At 33.0% G+C, this 22,019-nt stretch overlaps 1 protein-coding gene and 1 pseudogene across 1 annotated transcript; one reads left to right on the top strand and one right to left on the bottom strand.

Annotated features, from left to right (window-relative positions):
• Positions 1-267: 267 nt before the first annotated feature.
• On the top strand, positions 268-10,019 carry LOC133186679 (deoxyribonuclease-1-like). The gene is made up of 10 exons (XM_061321931.1): positions 268-330; positions 3,816-4,009; positions 4,261-4,355; positions 5,283-5,366; positions 6,151-6,251; positions 6,562-6,677; positions 6,840-6,994; positions 7,818-7,911; positions 8,044-8,095; positions 9,381-10,019. The coding sequence occupies exons 2-10, from the start codon at positions 3,836-3,838 to the stop codon at positions 9,815-9,817; spliced, it is 1,308 nt and encodes a 435-aa protein (XP_061177915.1). The 5' UTR covers positions 268-330; positions 3,816-3,835; the 3' UTR covers positions 9,818-10,019.
• Positions 10,020-19,414: 9,395 nt separating this feature from the next.
• Positions 19,415-20,875, bottom strand: LOC133186935 (uncharacterized; annotated as a pseudogene).
• Between the last annotated feature and the right edge of the window lie 1,144 nt (positions 20,876-22,019).

Genomic DNA, 22,019 nt, shown 5'->3' with positions numbered 1-22,019 from the left:
CTCTACAATGATCATCTAAGAACTTTTTACTTCCGTGTATGAATTAATCACTCGTCTGGCGCGACAATAATTTTTACATTTATCCGGCAGATTCATCCAAATGATCACATTATAATTTATCATAAGGCTATACGCACTTATATCCGCTCTTAATACTTAATTATTTTTTTTATAAAGTCAGTTTATAAATAACATCGAGGCATTGCGAAAGATATATATGGGATAAAGCAGGAAGTATTAACAAGCCTTCCGTTTGATGGAGAGAATTTCATGTAGTCGGGGATCCGGTAGGACAGCAACATGGGTTCATGACAGGATAAAGAGATAACAGTATGTATAAATATTTATCGTGTATTATTAATTCTAGAAATAACAATCACAATTAGTATACATAGATACATATTTGAATGATACTATGGTATATAACAGTATAAAACATTATTATTATTCAAATATCTATCTATATATAGATAGATACTTGACGTCTACTTTCAATGTATACACAATTGTTCATTTTATAAGATGCACGTGTAGTTTGGTGATTGGAAAACTAATACATCATTGATTTCGTGTTACAGTATTGTCTCTACTCAGAATAATCTCCTCCAATGACAGGTTAAAGTAAGTCTCGAAGAATATGTAACATTTATCTCCCTTTTCCTTTATGAGGAATTTTTGGTATTAATAATCCGAATTTTCAATATTATTTTCTAATACCAGAAACACTGTTGTTAGAGCATTTTAAAAATCTATTTCACACGTCAAAAATTTATGAATGCCTATACAAATTTAACACAATCTTCTCCAATCGCTAAAATTAAATTGAAATAAGAAGTTTTAAAAAGTCATAACCCCCCCCCCCCCTTTTAACTTTCAACTGAATTTTAAAATGAACAGACATATCCATTGTGTGTAATATGTTTGGAAATTGAGCGTAACGTTTTCAAAAATCCTGGTATTTTAACCTTTTAAAAGATTGATTTGAACATTCCTAATTGAACGTAATCCATTGGATATATGAAAAGTTATTCCAGCTTGTCCTCACCAACACAAATATATATATATATATATATATATATATATATATATATATATATATATATATATATATATATATATATATATATATATATATATATTAGGGATGTCAACGAGTACCCGGTTAACCGGGTACTCGATCGAACGTCCGAGTATCGAATACTAAAAATGGTACTCGGTTACTCGGATGTGTATTTTTTCTTATTTCAAAGTACATATTTTTATCAAAAAACTAATCAAACTAATCCAGGTAAACACAGGTAAGTCTACCTGTACCCCTTAGAGGGCCCCTTAATTGAGTGTGATAATTACTTGTTGTTTTTGGCGAGTAGCCGTTCGGGGAACACACCCCTGTAAAGCACCCGTTATCGCCTGTGGCTGTGTATATACAGTAATTAGTGACCAATTACCCAGCTATTCTCACCTATATTGTTGTACTTAATTTTTGGATGGCTTCAATGATTGTTTTCAGTGAACATCGAAGGTCTATTATCTTCAAATCATTTTAAAATTATTTAGTTAATATACGGCAGTGAAATAGGAAATGCATAGAAATGCCGCTACCCACTTCAAAAGTGAAGAAATATTAATAAATAACTAAAGATTAAAAAAAAATGTTGAAGGTCAGTTTGCGTAGTAAGTTTAGTGTATACAGGGGAAACCATCAACGTATGAAATAATATTAGACTAGTGATTCCAAAAACGGCAATACCGTCTCTTTCGCACAGGTGCTTGGGGGACGCCCCCACCGTGTTCCGTACCCCAAGGGTTCTTTGACTTTTTAAAATAAAATATATTTCTTTGACACATTCACAAAGTATTACAACTGAAAAATCCAAAACTTAACCTAAAACTAGCCTTTTATAAAAATTCAAACTCTCTGATACTAAGAGAGAACAGTTCTTGCGGGGGGGGGGGGGGGGGGTGTTCCCCAAGCACCTGTGCTCTTTCGCTAGTCTTATCATTATAAACATGCGTAACAGATTTTCCTCCTTTTGATGAAATAGATCCTAAACAAGAACTGTAAACCATTTGTAATTTTTGATGTATTAATTGTGTCTTTTGTGTTTGATAAATAAATCTAGTACCAAAAAATCATTTCCGTTGTAATCTATGTTTATATACATTTATAAACGTGATAAAAACAGCTTTTGGGTTTAACAGAGCTTAACGGGGCTCAAGAAAATTAACACACTTGTATTTGCATTTTTTACCGAGTACCCGGGTACTCGATCGGAAAAACGTCCGAGTAACCGATTATCAAAAATTGACCGATTTGACATCCCTTATATATATATATATATATATATATATATATATATATATATATATATATATATATATATATATATATATATATATATATGGGTAGTTGAATTTTTTCAAAAAAAATTTAATTTGGTGGTCATTATTTTTGAATTCACCCAAAAATAATATAAAATAAATTATTTACATTTGCAAATATTTTTCTTAGATGAACCTATTGAAGAGAAAATATGTTCAATTCTGTATGAACTTATTAGGGGGTCAGAGGTCATGGCGTGACCGAATCACACAGCGAGACGATATCTTGTCTACATATTTCTGTCACAGTGACACTGGTTTCGGAACTTCTAAGCCGTTAAAGCGATGAAAAAGATAAAATATTTGAAACATATTTATTTTTGCGTTCAACAAATGATCATTAAATCTTTCTTCGGTGTGAAGAATGTTTCTAATTAACCTAAAATCACGCTTACCTTTTTAACCCGAAATTCCTTTGAAGGTATGTAAACTGAAGACGATAGCACCGCTTTTGACTCCATATATAAAGAACTCATACAATAATAATAAGATTATTCCCAGTAGCGATCATTGTTTTTTTCATTATGAACAGATATTTCCTGAACTGGACTGCTGAACATCAATGTAAGTATTCAAATGTTGGAGCGAGGCGAACTCTCAAGACCAAACAGCTTCTAGGTCATTGCGCGTCACAACATAGCAATACGACGGGCCGTTCGTGTAATAAATGCAGTTCTTTTCAGAATATTCGTCTCAAATGTAAATAAAAGTAATAAACAACAATGTTAAAAAGTTCACTGGGAAATGAACTTGGTTGGTACGTGATCAAATCTTCTGAGAAGCCCTTCGGGCTTCACAGGATTTGATCACATGACCAACCAAGTTCATTTCCCAGAGAACTTTTTAACATTGTTGTTTATTTCTTAAATAAATTTGTGATTGCAAAGAATGACAAGGCATTTTCACTTTTTTTCATAGTTACATGTATACATTGTACCTTTCATGACATTTTAGTGATCTAATCTATACCATCAATTCGATAAAACACCGAAAGCGCAATTTAATAACAATTTCTAAACTACTCTATATAATAACAAGAGTGAGAAAGGATTATTTAAGGTTTTTTCTTTTCGAATTAATGATATGGATTATTTCACAAATACATGTATACGTATATTTTTTAATGCTGCATTCAGAAAATCTGCATGATGATATTCTCTTTATATAGTTTGATAATTTTAAAATGGGTCACTAAACTATATACTTTACTGACAATATCTAAGTTAACAATATGTATTTCATTTTAAAATATAAGTATGCATGCATTTATTTACCCACGATTTCCACGTTTTGATCTTTTAAAATCATCATTGAACCGTGATTTGTTGCTTTTTAATACACGGAATGAATAAGCAAAAGAAAGTAAACACGGGGGGTATTAACGGGTCAGCGATTGTGACTGATAAAATATACGTGGACTATTACACATTCAGTCTCTAGGGTCACAAGGAACATGTGGAAGGCGACTTTTGTGGTGTTTTGCTGGGGCCTGCTGACTGCAGAGGGGGACATATCGGAACTGGACAATTTCAAGGATCAAGATCCCATTAGAATCGGAGCTTTCAACATTCAGATTTTCGGGGAGACCAAGTTTGAAAAGCCCGAGGTAGCTCAGGAACTTGTAAAGGTATAGACATTTTTAAAATCACGGTTCAGATATGAAAGTGTAAGATCCAATATCTGCATCTTTTATTGGAAAATGAAATTAAGGCTCAGTGGAAGAAATCTATCAGTAACGTTTTGAACTTTAAATGTCAAAGCAGCCTTTTGGGGATTTTTTAATCACTTAATTCAATATAAAATGTCGCAATGAGTGCATGATGCATTATCGTAGTTTCATATCAAACGGATTCATTAATTATTGTTTTGTTTTTAAAGATTTTATCACGCTATGATATCGTATTGGTTCAAGAGATTAGGGATTCTTCTCAAACCTACATCTATAAATTGGTGGAGAAGCTAAACAACGAAACGTAAGTCATACTTATCCATTTATCTGTAAATTTTCAGCTTTATACGGAATTTGTTGACTTTGGTCAAAGATATACAGGTTTATGTGTTTACATTCCAGAACAAAATTCCTCCTTATCTATTTAAAGGGCAGTCTTTTCCATTTCAATAACAACAAATAGATATATTCATGCATTTGTATAAGTTTGTCAATCTGTAGGAAAATCTTTTCACTGAACTTACAATAGTTACCGAAATTCAGACTATTAAAGTATTAATCAAACATGCTTTAGAAATATACCAAGAGATATTAAATTTCAGATAATGTTCTTATATTAGCTATACATGCACTACATGTAGACGCAAGGAAAAAAAATCTTTCCGATTTTCTGAACCACTGTCATGTAAAGCTGCCTCTTTTTTCTTTATCTCAACCGTGACATTTATTGCATGATTTCCTGATCAGAATAAGCAAAATGCGTGTTACCCTTTACCAGTGTGACACATTTCGAAGTAATTCATTTTTTTTGGATATAATTTATATTGGGAAAGATCAAATGTCTATAGAATTTGAAAATAGCGATAAAATTTAAAACCCACCACTTCAAAGACAAAAATTTAATTCACATTTCTAGTATGAATCCTCAATGGATTTAATATAATGTACGTTATCTTCAACTGACAGATCAGTTGTGTATATCAGTTACTTATATATATATATATATATATATATATATATATATATATATATATATATATATATATATATATATATATATATATATGGCGAGAGAAAGGGTTATTTTAGGAGGAGGGTAACGAAAATCATCCCTCATCATTCTAACATCTTGGCTTACAATATGTTTCGATCAGCTCCTCTAATCTTGAGGGGAGCGGAACAACACTTGAAGGCATGTTTCATCCTTAAGTAATACCATTTTCTGTTTTAGGAGGTCGGACGAGCCGTTCAGTTTAGTCGTCAGTGCACGCCTTGGTAGATCGACCAGCAAAGAACAGTATGCGTTCCTGTACAGGTACGTAACGACCCCAGACTATTTACTGAAATTAAGTGCGGTCACAATGTGGTCATGACATTCTTATTTATTTAGGTCTAATCGGGGATATGTATACATATTTAAATGTCTGTATCTGTATACACCTGAGGCAAATCTGAAGAGATTCAGAAAGTTGTATTTATTTTGTGAAAACAACAGTATTTTCTTAATATCTTCTCTCCTGAACTTGGTTTGTTGTGCTTTAATATGATGATGACCAGTTCACATTAATGTTTCTTTTTGAACAGAATTGTGGTCCTTGGGTTTTGAAATATTCTTGAAATAGTTGATCTATATCAATTTTCTTAAAATAAAAGTTTGGAGACAAATTGAAGTCATACCGTAGAGCAATTAAATAATACTTTCAAAATTTTAGTACATTATGTCGGCTTGTAAGATGATCATTATCCTTCAACATCGTCTTCTTTCTTTCCTCGTCCCACCTCTCCTCTCCCATTTCGTCTTCCTCCTTATCGTCCTTTCTACCCACCCATCTTCTCTCCCTTTTCCTCCCCCTCTTTTCTCTATTTGCCTCCCACTCCATTTTATATTACAAGATCCGCCCCCTAAGTCCTGAGAGTAGCTTGACTTCATGCAGATTTTTATTGGTAATGAATATACATGTATATTGAACAATTAAAGTATTAGAGTTTTTATTTTTTTTTTATTTTAACCTTTTTAGATAATAGTTATCATTTAAATTATTTTTTAAAATATGAGTATACCACAAATATTATGGCTTTAAGAACTTGCATTCTTTCAGGAAGAAGTACGTGAATACAGTGGAAGTCTACCAATACGAAGACCCTTTAGATTTATTCCAGAGGCCTCCTTATGCCGTCAAATTTCACTCCGATGTATTAGGTATGTACATTATAGAGTTGAAACGTTGAAGTTTGGCAAAAGCTATATTGATAGATATCTTTATTTCTAGTATTTTAAAAAAGAATTCAGAAACCCACGACTTCTATAACCTCAACTTGTATAGAATTCATTGACTATTTGAATATGAACCGTGCCACAGGTTTTGAAAGTGTTAGATACAAAAAAAGAAAGAATACAATACTCTTCAAATTAAAAAAATATATATACATGTATATACATTTTAAGGAAATAATTTCCGTTTAATCTGTAATGTTAGAGCAGGTTCTCTATCTACACAAGCCTGTTTTAGATACTATGCACGAATTTGGAATAATTGGGCTACATACGAGTCCCGAAGATGCCTTCATTGAAATCAATGCTCTAAGTGTTGTATATGCCGAAGTGGAACGGAGATTTAAAACCCCCGTGAGTAGCTTTATCTGTAAATAAATCTCAAACAAATTAAAAAGGTTACAAAATTTATAAAATTATTTTATTTTGTTCTTAAAAGTCATTCCATTATTCAAATCAGAAATTGTTTATTGAATTACATGTATCTGCGTCTTTCAAAATGGTGCATGATTGTAGCACATTCTGATCGCTGGAGACCTGAATGCAGATTGCTCCTATTTAAGCCGAACCAAAATGAAAGAACTCTCCATTCGCAATGACACTTCATATAAATGGCTGATAGATGATTATCAAGATACAACGGTTAGCGGCACCAACTGTGCTTATGATCGGTATGATTCTTGTCTTTTATTTATTCATTCGATATCCCTCTGACCGCCAAAACAGTGGTCCTCAGTTGATGTCCTCATGACCAACTAGATTGTCATTCTCAGTATTCTCAGTTGATATTTTTAATGTTCAGCAATATTGCATGTCGTCCTTTTTTGATTATCCTTATGTGTAGCAAGATTGTCCTCCTCAGTTGATATCCTAATGTTGGACAAGATTGTCGTCCCCAGTTGGTAAGTCTATAATAGGCAATATCTTCGTCCTCATTTGATATCCTAATGACTAAAACTGTCGTCCTCAGATGATATCCATATGTCCGGTAAGATTGTAGTCCTCAATTGATTTAATTTAAACTTTATTTTATTATGATTAAACATAACTGGATTTCAGTCCTCACCACAATACAGGTAAAGTCATACATGTTACAAGTAAATATTAATTACATAACATTGAAAAAATAAATACATGTGTCAATTAACATCCGTATGACAGACAGGATTTTTGTCCTCAATTGTGTCCTTAGTTGATATCAATCCTGATATTGTGCAAGATTGTCGTCCTCATTTGATAAGTCTATAATAGGCGAAAATTTTGTCCCCATTTGATGTCCTTTACAATCCTTTTCCTGAGTTAATCGCAACTGTTTTAAATAGATCTTGTTAAGATCCACTTCCTCGCTTTATGTTCTTACTGTCTTTAAATGTAAAATATGCGTAGTGGGCTACCATACAACCACAGTTTGTCATTGCTGTATTCTCTTCAAATAAAGTTAAAAATATAGCATTTTGGAGGTTGTTGAAACTTTAATTAAACATTTTCTTACAGGTTCATCATTAAAGAAAATACATGGCCAGATATAATACCAGATAGTGTCCAGGTTTTCCATTACGAAAGTGAACATCTGCTGACAAAGGAAGTGGTTAGTACATGTATATCAATTTGACTTTTTTGCTTCTTTTTGGTGTTTCGTGTTCCGATTGGATAATTATTCCACTACCTAATCCTTCAGTTATTAATTTGTTTAACATACATGAATTAACCCTATAAACAGGCTCTGGCTGTAAGTGATCACTATCCCATCGAAATGGAACTTCGAGGAAAATGTGAGTACTTTTCTCTGAGAAAGATTCCTTGTTTCTCTGATAAGATATAAACTTCACTGGAATTAATTACTATCATTCCATAAAAAGGCAATTTCTATCAATTTTTTCACCTCAAAGTTTGCTGCAATTGTTTGCATTTCAGTGATAATTTAGATTTCTTTTGAAATATCATTATCATTAAGGCAAAATTTTATATGAGTGAAAAGAGGGATGTTTAACCTTTACACTATAAGCTGACTGCAGCAAAATTCTTTGTGAGCAAAGACTGTAACAGTTACAAAACTCTATATATTTTCATTATTTCAGGTTATGGTAAGAAATTTTCAAGCATGAATATAAGCATGCTTGTAATGTTTGCAGTTAACATATATAAATTTCAATTAAATTTCAAATTTTGATTAGACATAAACTTACGATCAGATGAAAAAATATATAAGATTCTTGTTTCTCATGTATCATATACAAAACCATCTATCATAAATAAACACAAGTACATTCAACAAGTAATCATTTTTTAAAAATAATAATTTATTTTAATTATATTCTTTTATCTATTTTGTATTTTTTCTGAGAGAGAGAGAGAGAGAGAGGAGAGAGAGAGAGAGGAGAGAGAGAGGTAAAGAGGGAAAGAGTGAATAACATTCTAATATTTTCATCATCATTCTTTTATTGTCGGTTCTGTCGATCAAACAGATGACAGCAGCGCAAACATTCCGCTTCCTAACTTTTTTGTTTGGTTGATGATAACGGGAATTTTCCTTTCCAAAAAGTTGAGGTGACCACTTGTTATTGTGTAAATTGCCAGACTAATACTTTAAACTTAGTTTTGGAACAAGAGCTCATGCTGCGTCTCATATAACCAGATGATCTTTGTTGTTATGTCTTACGGTTTTTTTTCTATTGCTCTGCATCTACTCTTGCCTCTAAAACATTCTACTGGCATTGCTTTGCATAGTATTCAGGGTTATTGCAAAGTTTTTATTCTTCATGGCCATTGAATTAAAAAGATTCGTACATAAATATCACTTCCTTCCGGTATGTTAATCAGATTGTTCTGAGAGCATGCCTATGACGTACACGTGTAACAGCTGCAAAATGTAAGGTACTATACCTAGCAAATCTGTTTACGTGTTTTATGCCGTATTTTTAAGATTTGAGAAAAGTGAAATTAAAATATTGATGATTTCTTTCATGCTAAACATCTCAATACATTGTATATGCCTGTATATTTTCATTTAGTATTTAAGATTACAAAGTTTGGTAAAATAATGTTGCTTTCACATAGGTAACAGAGCTATTCTACAGACTTACACTCCATTATTCTCAATAGCGGTGGAGGACGATCGGGTTATTCCGTCCACAGATTTATCGTATATCAGATATATCTACCAGAAAACAAGTGAAAGAATTCCACAGTGGAGTGCGCAGGTCTATAAAATCGGGACCCGGATGAATTACGTCATAGCTACCCGAACGAATGTTGACATCGCCAAAGCTATCGAGGAAATCTTCTTGTTTTACGAGGCATTTCAACGGAAGGTGCTGAGCCTAGAGAGCATTGCCTCGTTGAGGAAGCTGCTAAATGAATTTAAGTGTTTTAGGGAGCCACATATCATGTACTGCATGAATACAACCCCTCTATCTGTTGTTGATCTTGCAGTCACGTGCACTCTAGTAGACCCATTGACCTGCAAAATCGATGTGACTAGACGTCTTTCATAAAGATCAACCATATAGGTCTTTAGCTCACTGGTCTGAAATTTGGGACAGATGACCACTGAGATACAATTTCATGCATTCACAAAAACGTAAATAAATTGATTCTATAATGATTTATCAATGTTTTAAATTCCCTTAAAATGTTACTTACCCTGTGCTTCTCATGTATACCTGTATACTTTGACCACATACTAAGTAATGTATTTGGTTTTAAACCTTTATATATATATATATATATATATATATATATATATATATATATATATATATATATATATATATATATATATATATATATATATATATATAGTTAGTTAGTTAGTTAGTTAGTTAGTTAGTTTGGAGGGCATGACAATTTGACATCCTATCGTTTTTTCTTCTAGCCGATACGGAACATAAATTGGATTAGAATATTTTTATAATTATTAGGCTTAAGGAACCAAAAAACGAAAACAACATTGTGTAACTTATGAATGTTTATAATTCACACACTAAGCCTTTAGGCATTGCATTGCCGTGTCAGTCACAATGACAGTTAAACAAATATTTCGATGGTCTCAATTTCAGGCCAATGAGAGCTAGTTAAAATATCTTTTTTATAAGAAGTATTAAAACTCGTAATACGTAACGTATCTTGGCACAAATATATCGATATAGAAAAAGGTGGATCGTCACAAATGTACTTTTTGAATGCATGGAACTGCAGCTCTCTCTCTTTATCTATCTTAATGTTCTCAGACCAGTAAGTTACATTCTATATGTATTTATTTTATTGAATACCTCGACTTCTTGTTTTGTGTTATTTGATTTTTTAAAATATTATCTTCTGTTTGTAACTGTGAATTACACCTGTTATTGTTGCATTCAATTCCTTACGTATTAGAACATATTTATATTGATTCTGAAATAAAATATGTTGCCTAACTTTTTTAAAAAAGCTATCCGTTCCTCAAGTTTGAAGATCAGCAGTTAAGTAATTGAAAATGTTAAAAAATGTCACTGAATTCACGAAGAAATGTGAATTTACACATGTTATTTCTTTAAAGCTCATCAATATAGTTATTCACATTATATAGGGAAAAATTATTTATCTCAAATATATTTTTAGGAATTATGAAAAAAGTACCAATTATGCATTTCAAATGAAATATCGATCAAGTATGTTTTAGGATAAACAAGAGACCCAGCGACCCTACCGGTCATCTGAACAACAAGACTGGAAAGGATCAATAGAAGTCTATAATAAAACAAAGTAAACTGAGAGATGAAGATATGCTATCGCAAAGCAAGAGAAATAGGATGGTCAGGGATCAACAAAATAGTTTAATACTCAGTAATAAACATGATAAATCATGAATAGTTCTGTTTACCTGCTCATAGTAATACACTCCCATTTGTACCTATCATTGAGAACATGGAGTAAACACTTTTTAATCCAATACAAATTGGCCTTCCTTGGTCTTTGAAGAATATATAATGTACAAAAAATAAGGTATTTTTGTCTCATTAGTATCTATCTATTATTTACCTGATCATTAAAAACTAAGTCCTTTTTGTATTATACATTTCACAATATTTGGAATAGACATCCTTGTTCATCATACCATGCACTCTTTGTTTGCTAAACACAAAGAGACACAGAAGATTGTAAAGAATTTATGCATATTTTCAATAGATCCCACCCCAAACCAGAACCTCTGACCAAGCGGCCATGAATTTCAGTTTTGGAAAAAGCACCCTTGCTTATCATAACCATGCACCATGTTTGCGTATTACCCTGCTTAGAAGATTTTCAAAGAATAAATGCATTTTCACTATATTATCAATAGAGCCCCGCCAATCAGCCATGAAACTCTGATTGTTTCTTCAAAACACAACGGGTAATCAGTTTGGTTTGAAGAATTTTGTGTACATTTATGATTAAGCCTAACGAATAATATTGGACTTGAATATTCTTCCTGAGGTTATTTTAAAAATTCGTGCTAATCTTTATTTTATACAATCTACAATTTACAGGTACAATCTAGATTACGACTATTGATAAATCGCCATCACTATTTTAAGTGAAGATACGAAGAGTGATTAAGTGAAAACTTCCATCTTAGTAAGGATATTCAATAAAGAGGGTTTCTTGGTATGTCAGGATAGTATCATGTTTCTGAAATTAAAAATACTGATATAAAGCACACAAATAGTATCAACTGTCTTTCCATGAAAATCATTGTAATTATTATCAAGTCTTAAATAAGTTATAGTTTATATGTCCATATAATCCAACATATAATCAAACCTATACTTACGATTCCGTTTTAAAAGCTGAAATTCTTCAAAAGCATCTTTCAGTTTTAAATATTTTTAACATTCCAATCAATGAAAGTGAATTTGATTTACTGTGCTTATGTTGAATTCCAATACTTTATAAAAATCCTTACAAACAAAGATACATCGAGGGTCGATCTAGTAAATGTGTTCAACCAAGCCTTTATCCTTACTCCTCACCAAAATATAAAATGCTGTGAAAGACTCACCAAAATATTAAGTGCTGTGAAGGAGAAACTTTACACGTATTGTGCTGCAATATATTCATAAAGTGGTGTAAATCAATTGTGGATTCTTAAAGAAAACTTCAAACAACTTTTGGAAAATTTAAAATTGCAAAACTGCATCAATAGCATCAAAACTTATGACTTTTCTACGCTTATGCAAGCTTTATAAATTAAAGAGCAGGCTATCTGACATCATAGACAACTGCTCTGCCTCCTTGATAAAATGGGACTTGCACATTTCTAGCGATTAGTCATCTACAAAATTTCTTAGCTAAAATCATTCTGATTCTATACAGGTACTCAGAAGTTGAAATTAAAAAGTGCTGGACTTTATCATTGACAATATCTTTTATTCTTTTGGAGAAAAAAGCTTCCAAAAATCTGGTGGAATTTCGATGGGCATTAATTTTGCTCCTTTATTAGTCGACCTATTTTATATTCCTATGAAACAGAATTTATTCATAACCGTCTACATGAGAAAAAAAACTCTTGCTTTGGCCATCATCTAGACATTAAAGATATATCGACGACGTTTTATCAATTAACAATAGTTACTTTCATTTATATGTCGACTTAATATATCTCACTGAACTGAAATAAACTGACACTACAAAGTTTGCCACATCTGTTTCAGTTTTGGATGTTTTATTTATTATAGATGAAAAAGGCCAACTAATAATGAACAGTATGACAAAAGGGATGACTTCAGGTTTTCCATCGTCAACTTCTCTTCTTTATGTTCCAAAATCACCTGAATATGGTGTTTATGTCTCCCAAATGATTCCATAGGCAAGAATATGGACTGAGTATGCTCAATTTTTAAAGCGAGGCAGGCTACTAAACAAATAAGATAATGTTACGAAGATTTCAACAACACCGTATAAAGTCAATTTTTTGAAATTTTTTTAAAATTATAATGACCTTGTCTGAAAATACAATCTATCGTTGGATCGTACTTGCTTGACATGATTCATACCATTTCTTAAGTCGTTGCTTTTATTTGAAATTTGACTACGGTATATCCGTATATCTGATCAATTTAATACATAGGGCTAACGGCAGATGTGACCGGTCAACATGGGATGCTTACTCCTCCTAGGCACCTGATCCCATTTCTGGTGTTTTAAGGGGGTCTGTGTGTTTGTCCTGTTTACAATTCGTTTTGTTTACTGGATTTATGAGATTAATCACTGTTCGTAATCTTCACCTTTTACATTATTATATTAATTCTAATAAAGTTTTGATGATTTTTAAAGGCATATTTTCTTGTATAAAAAAGGATATTCAATGGATATTCAATGCTTTTTGGTTTTCTGAGCGTTAAAATATGAAAGAATAGATTTAACAGTTCATTGCCGTAAAATAATTGCAGAAACACACACCTGTATTTTTGATGCTTTTCTTTTCACAGTGTGAAAATATATCTCGGCTTCATTTAACGTAATAAAGTCCTTCTAGCATTTTTCTATTTAAGTATTTCTCTGTATATGAGAAAGAAAATGTAATAAAATTACATCAAAAATGAAATACATGGAGATAACGAACAGTATTCAAGCTCAAAAGTCCATTAAACAATACAAAAATAGGAGCAGAGCAAACACAGACCTCCAAAACATCAGAGGTGGGATCAGGTCTCATGGAGGAGTGAGCATCCCCCGACCGGTCACACCCGCCGTGTGCTCCTTGTCATGATCAGGAAATAACGGGAAAATCCGTCGACAATTCAGTGTGTAAATAATGGCCTAACAATTAGTATGAAAAACGTCAGTCAGCATTTGACTCAATGATAAATTGTATTTGCTGATCATTATATCGACCATAGAACTTAAGAAATGATGACTTTAAACGAGACTGCTGATATTCTTGTTTCATCAACTTGTTTGTCAATAATTTTCCTCGTTTTAGAAATTGTACATACGTAGAGCATGCTCTTGCGTATCGAATCAACTGAGAATTTCTAAAACGAGGAAAAAATTATCATTGAGTCAAATGCTGACCGACGTTTTTCACACTTATTGTTAGGCCATTATTTACACACTATCATGACAAGGAGTACACGGCGGGTGTGACCGGTCGGGGGATGCTCACTCCTACATGGCACTTGATCCCACCTCTGATGTTTAAGAAGTCCGTGTTTGCTCTGCTCCTATTTTGTATTGTTTAATGGACTTTTGAGCTTAAATACTGTTCGTTATCTCCATATATTTCATCAAATTAATAAAACAATGATTTATTTTAAATTCTGTGTCCATGTCCCTTTATTTTTATTGTCTGTAGTATGTAAGCTTTATATATACACCAAAACCGACATTAAAGTTTTGACAGCAAGATATAAATGCAGATACGCAACATAATGAATATACTGTACACTGGTAACCCAACACCCTCGGTAACTTTGAAAATTTCTATTCAAATACACAAATGTATGTCTATTTAAACATTGCGAAGGACATATATTCAGTTATTCCTCTCTTTTGGAGAGTCAAGACTCTTGTTTATTGGTATAAATTTTCTGCAAAAGGAAGTAAGTATTCATTTCATTGTAAATTATTGTCACATGAAGAAAATAGTAAAAGGAAAGTGACACGAGTAAAGTCGTAAACCATGCTTTCCTTTCCTATTTTCACCACAAAATAAACTGTTAGTAACTGTAACATGGAAACAACGGAAAGAAAGAAGGCGGCCAATTATCGATATGTATTTCTTTGTTCTTTATTGTGGCATACAACTACCATTGTTTGGTAAAGTAGGTCTGAAATTTTTTAACCTGAAATGACATACAGTTTCCTGTATTTCTAAGTCTACTGCACATGCAATCATTTTTGAACTACTCTAAGAGTATATCTTTTAATCTTTTATGGAAATCAGAGAAGGATTAAATTAAAGTAAGCTTTTAAATGACCTATTAAAGCATTTAATATTTTGTTCCATAAAATTACCTGCATTATCTACTGATTTTTTCCCGCGAATGCGAACAGTGTGCATGAAATGCTCTTTGCTTTAAAAATAAAAAAAAATTAAAGTCTTTCAACGTGATCAGACAGTTTTAAAACACATTACTGACTAGACAAGTTCATTTAATTTTCTTTAAAAATCAGGTATAGGAATTATTAATAGGAGAAAACCAGAAAATGATCGACAAGCAATTAAATGTGCACAAAAAATTCAGGCCTGTGGAATAAAAAGGAAGCCAGAGAACTGTCCTCTTTTTAATCCGAAATTTGTTTTTTGTTCATTATTTGAATGAATATTTTTTGCTTGCTAATTTTTTTCCGGGATTTCTTTGCTTTTTATTATTTTTATGGCTGACACATAGAAAACGATGCTGCATACATGAAAAAGGGATCACAAGGTGAATACTACTTTTTTAAAAAAAATTCTAACGATTTCAAAAAGAGAATTTTCTTCTTTAGGGGATTGTCTCTTAACTGTTCGGCTGCTGTGCCTTCAATAATGAATGTAAGTAAACATAACTGTTTATTGGTTTTTGCTTTTAACATGCTTATATAGGCAGATAATTACGATACTGTAAAAGCAACATCAAAATAAGACTTTTTGTAGATAGCTTCTGACATTTTATGCTGTTTGTTATGCTTCCTTTTGTTAACTTTTTAATATTTATATTTTCCCGATAAACCTCATGTCTGTTTTTATCATTAGACAAACATGTAATGGATATTACTTTGCCTTTTCGACAGGTAAAACATCTTAAAATGTTCACTTACGAAATTATGCAGAAAATTGCAGTCGGATTTAGCAAACATAAAAGAAGCATGTTATTCTTTTGACGATGTGTTAAAAAAATTTATTATCTAATATTGAAAAAACTTTGAAAGTCAACACGTAATACAATTCCGAACGATCTAGATAAAATAAAAAAAAATAACTTAAGTTTATTGTAATCAATAATTTAGATAAAAACAAGGAAGCTGAGGTCTATACTAATGCTGACCTATTGATAAACTCGCCACGCAAAATTTTGGAGTTTTGAGAACTCACCAAAATCACAGTAAACAGTCCAAAAAATATTTAACAAGAAATTAAAATAGCTCTAAAAAATTTCGGAAATCAGAACGAATGTTTAGAAAATATGGTTTAAGTATCTTTAAAGAAGTACGTGTCAATGAACGAAAATATAAAAAATATTATAGAATATTATAAAAACTTAGTCATGAAAATGTTGTTTTTTTTTAAATTTAATGAGAAGCAGTGATCCAAAAACTTTTTAGAAAATAATAAATAAAAGACTGATCAACAAAAATGAGATATTTCCAAATCATTCGTAAAATTCATGAGATGGGATAAGGTGCCATGAAGGAGTGAGCATCCCCTGCCGACAGGTCACACCCGCCGAATACTCCTTGTCGTGATCGGGAAAAATGGAAAAATCCGTCATTGTGTCAATAATGGCCTAACAATTAGTATGAAAAACGTCCGCATTTGATGTAGTGATAAATCGTATTTGCTGACAAGGTCATTGTATCGACCATAAAATTTGCGAAATGATGACTTCAAAGACTGTTAATATCCTTGTTTCATCAACTTGTTTGTCAATAGTTGGCCTCGTTTTAGAAATTGTTCATACGTAGAGCATGCGCTTGCGTATCGAATCAAATGGGAAACAAAAACCCTATGTGCAGGTGATAAGGGTATCTTGCTACATAAGTAAGGGAAGTTGACGATTGAAAAATTGAAGTCATCACGTTTATCATAAAGCTTTGTTGTTAGGATACCATTAAAGTCTTTTTCTAGTAAAATATCCAGATATGAGACAGATGTGTCAGAGTCTGTGATATCTTTCATTTCAAAGTTGTCGATATATCTAAATGTTAAGTTGAAGTTTTTTTTTCTTCTCCTGAAGAATAATATCTTCTGCTAGTCTTTTGTCACATATATGTATGTTATTTAATATTGTTCTCAAATCAGCAGTTTTACTTGAAGCTTGGATTCTTTGTAATATTTTGCCTGTTTATAAAAGTAAGGGGAGCGACAAAGCCCCAAAAAATTATATATCCATTACTTAACTAAGCTGCATGGGTAAATTATTTACATTTATCTTAGCTAATTAACGATTTGATAATTATGCTGATCAATATGATATATTGAACGAAAGTCAAGGGGTTGCAGATCAATAATTCTAAAATATATAATATTTTTGCCTTACAATCATTAATCGAATCATCTATTTTGCTGAAAAAGAAATTGTGTGTTAATAGATTTAAAAGCTGCATTTGACAATGTATAGAGTGTAGGACTATGGCAAAATTTATTCAAAATGGTATTTCTGGAAAATGGTTTTGATGTGAAAATGTACTCTGAAAGCAAATCGAGAATAGCTGTTAATGATATGGTTACTGAATACTTTCCATGCGAAATAGGGGTGCGACAAGAGGAAACCTATTACATTTTTATTTGCTTCATTTCTATATGATGTAGAATCCTTTATAATCACATATAATAACATATTTTTAATCACATATAATAACATATGTGTTTAAACAATATCATGCGAGATTGAGCAAGAACTTGTTATTAGAGAAAACCACACAGATCTAAATTGTTGATGTTTAATGGCGAATAATGGCCATGGCAGTACTACAATTTTCAGTTATCAACAATTACAATTATTTACTGGTTACAATCGTAACCAAGGTTACCGACCCAAGTACATTGGGCGATTTTGGCAACCTAAATGGCAAATGGCAAATACATGTAAATGAAAATACACAAGAAATAGGCAAATATAGAAATGAATATGAAATAGGCAAATATACAAATGAAGCTGTTAAACAACATACACTGTACTGGTAAATACTACATTGCAAATGATTCATCCAGTCTTACAAAAATAAGCAAATTGAAATTTCACACATATTGAAAATAATTATGTAAAGTTGTAGCGAGCCCTGGGAACAGATGCTCACTATGTGTCCACCGCCATAATGGCGGTAGCTGAACGCTTATGATTAAAATAACCCCCCCCCCAAAAAAAAAAAAAAATAGGCAAAAGCACATAAATTAAACATAAAATACTAAAACAAATGAGCATAAAACAATCACATAAACTACAGCAGCATCCATTTAAGTGTAATTTACATTATTTAGTCAGCGAAATAGAGTGCCATGGCCATTTTTAAGCAGAAAAAACTCTCACCCCTGACATTATAAAATTGTGCAAAGCTTTTCTCAGTTTCAACAAAGATCTGATTGCCTTGCTCTGACAAGTGCACTCCATCCTCTTTAAATAAAGTATGATCAACTGAAGTGAACTCTGGGTACCGAATATATCCCCCTTGATGTGCCAGAAGTTTCTTTGCAACATAGCTATTAACTCGAACCCTTGCTTTATTAAGAGCATGGTTGTCACTAGCATCACGCCAATTCAATCTAGGTAATATCTGAGACCAAATAATTTTCGTGTTTGGTAACAGTACCAAAAGTGAATCTAAAGAATTATTTATGCTATGAGGCAAATCACATGATGGAATTTGACCAATGTCATTGCCACCGCAATGTAGAACCAGGAATTGTGGAGGATCTTCATACCTTAGCATTAATTTGATTTTGGGGAGATGTCGCCATCTCATGCCGCCTTTTCCCTGCCACAAGATATTTGCCTTCAATGTGGATAACCCAAGATTGGACCCCCCATTTTGTCTAGCATGACCAAAAGCAAGCCATATTATAAATGATCCAATAATCCATATTCTTACACCTTCTGAAATATATGTAAACAAAAATGAATATACCAAAAAATAAAATTTTGCAGACTGGTATGAGAAAACCTATCAAGCTATTCTGCTTGAGGTGCCAACAGTATCACAACCAATTGAGTCTTTAACTATCAATCAAATTTGAGGTTGGTATTCTTATATATCTCTTATATATGCTTTTGAACCCCAACATGCTAATTCTTGAATTTGATCATCTGACATGCCATTAATTGAAGCTGTTGTGGCTCCACCTATCCTAAAAGAATGCGACTTGTACTTACTATTGTCTACCCCAAGGCATGACAATGACTTCTTCAAAATGGCATTAAATTGATAACGCGTTAATGGTGACCTGTCAAAATGACAGAAAAAAGGGCTTTAGTTACGGGACGTTGAACTGAATATTGTTTCAGCAGCTTGACTGGACAGATCTTTCGCTCAACTGCAGGTAGAACCAAAACAACCCCCTTTCCAAACTTGTCAGTTTTAGAATGAGACAAATAATTTTTTACATCTGAATTGTCCTGAGAGAATTGGATGCTTGCCGCATCCAAGGCATGAGAACTACTGCTTTTCTTATTATCTAACACCAACTCACCAACCCTAAATAGGCCAAAAATGAGCATAAAAAAACTTCTGAAAACAATGACGTTTCATAGGATGATTTACAAACAATTGGGAGTAAGTCAATATCTCTCCCAACAATTCTGGTGTAATGGGCAATCTAGCATCCACTGGACTTTGCAATCTTGACATACCTGCCACCATCTTTTTGATAACAAAGTTTGGGGTGGGGTTCTGGGTACCAACAAGTTTACATTTAAAGCTTATACCTGACAGATAGGTCCTTACAGATACAGATGACAGTCCCTTTAATGAACAACTTGCTACAAATTCTATTATCTGTTTTTCATCAGGAGGCCAAAACGGATGTAACCCACAAGATAACCTGAAACAATCAAATTCTGCTAAACCTGTTTGATAAGCAAGTCTTGTATTTGGTGAAATTGAACTCTGAACTAATCTGTCAAAATCAGTCTGGATATAACGGTTGGAAAGGAATCTGGAATTGATGTTGGCTCCAAGTCCGCCTGAGGCGCAAGTGACCGAAAGCACTGAAACAGACAACGAGATAAAGCATCAGCAACTTCATTATGAACACCTAAAATATGACATGCCTTGAACTGGATATTGTTTAACATGGAATGAAGTACCAAAGGAGCGAATTACGCACATAACACGCTTAAACTTTGAAGATTTTTTGTTCAAAATTGTTACTAAGGCCTCATTGTCCATCTGGAAGACTATTTTTTGCTGAATAATTGACTTCCCCAAGCATGAATTGCCAAGACTATTGGAACAAGTTCAAGAAATGTGATGTCCCTGATTATTTCAGTACCAGCCAATTCACTTGTCCACTTGAAAAACAACCAATGATTCCTAAAGAAAGCACCATAACCTAATTCCGAATTCCCTGCACTGTCAGTAAATAATTGGAGTTGATCATCGTCTACCCAGTCAATTTGTGGAAAGTAACAGCAGCCATTGAACAAATCTAAAAATGAAAGCCAAACATTCAAGACCTCTTTAACTGCCACAGAAACCCTGATAAAGTGATGTGGTTTAGGAACCCCTTGCATGACATCATAAATACGCCTAGTGAATGCCCGACCTGACGGTATGACACGCAATCAAAAGTTCATCAAACCTGCAAGAGCCTGAAATTCCTTTAGAGTAGCCTTCTTTCTTGCCATAAAACTGTCCTTTAAGCTACTTAACTTATCAACTGGGATTCTTATCATCATTTCAACCGAATCTAACTCAAAACCCAAAAAGGTTAGGAAAGTTGAAGGTCACACTGTTTTATCATCGGCTAAGGGGACACCTAACTGCTTGCAAAGTCCCACAAACAATGACATAAGTTCATCACAAGTATTACTACCTGCTCTACCTGGAAACAAAAAGTCATCTAAGTAATGCACCGCAGATTCCTGTCCAGACTGTTGCTTCAATATCCACTCCAAACATGATGAAAATTCCTCAAAAAGACTACAAGACACTGAACATCCCATAGGCAGATATTTGTCAAAGAAAAACTTATCATTTATTTTAAAACCTACAAGCTCAAAATCCGACGGGTTAAATGCAGACTTGAGGTCCATTTTATCCATCAAGGCTCCCTTACCCAACAGACTTAGTAATCTAACAGCATCATCTAATGAGGAGTAATTAACTGAGCAGAAAGATGAATCAATAAATGAATTAACACTTGAATTTTCAGGATAAGATAAATGAAGAATCAACCTAAATGAGCCATCCTTTTTAGGTACTAAACCTACAGGTAAAAGCCTACAATTAGGAAGGGGTCTTAATCGGAACGGGCCAGCAACTCTTCCAGGATAAATTTCTTTAAACACTTTCTCCAGAATTTCAAGCTCATTATCTCTAGCTGACTTTAAATTAGAACAATTAGTAGCTACCATTGGACCATTGTAATTTAGTTTGAAACTTTCAGAAAACCCCTTTAGCAAAATTTCTGAACTCTTCCTATCATAATCAGAGTTTTGTAAATAAGTTGCAAGAACTTCCACCTTAATTGAGAAAAACCTAGGCCCTGTAGATTGTGGTACACTGGGGAATCGTGCTCTGGGCTGTTGGGTTGGTCTTGATGCAGGTACCTGGCTCCTGTATTTGTAATGGGTATCTTTGACCTGAAAAATCTCTAGAAGCATATTGATTTTTAGAAAACGGGCATATACACATAACTGATGGATGAGGGCCGCTACTGCTCAAACATTTATACAAATAATGGCACTGCTGTTTTACACAAACCCAATGATTGTTATAGTCATAGCATTTGAGACCCCCCACCCCACCCCCCGCTGAAGGTCTCATCCGAAGGACCCGCAACTTTCACTTCAAAGTGCCGAGCGCATAGCAAAGGAA

This window comes from Saccostrea echinata, unplaced genomic scaffold, assembly GCF_033153115.1.
Source record: "Saccostrea echinata isolate AGI-Se365-2 ecotype Australia unplaced genomic scaffold, CSIRO_AGI_Sech_v1 ptg000014l, whole genome shotgun sequence".
NCBI classification, from domain to species: Eukaryota; Metazoa; Mollusca; class Bivalvia; order Ostreida; family Ostreidae; genus Saccostrea; species Saccostrea echinata.
This window is presented reverse-complemented; position numbering and strand designations above follow the sequence as displayed.

Coding starts and splice junctions, on each gene's coding strand:
- LOC133186679 (XM_061321931.1), top strand. CDS start 3,836: ATGTGGAAGGCGACTTTTGTGGTGTTTTGCTGGGGCCTGCTGACTGCA. Junction 6,252..6,561: donor ATTTCACTCCGATGTATTAG/GTATGTACATTA, acceptor AGCCTGTTTTAG/ATACTATGCACGAATTTGGA. Junction 6,995..7,817: donor ACCAACTGTGCTTATGATCG/GTATGATTCTTG, acceptor ATTTTCTTACAG/GTTCATCATTAAAGAAAATA.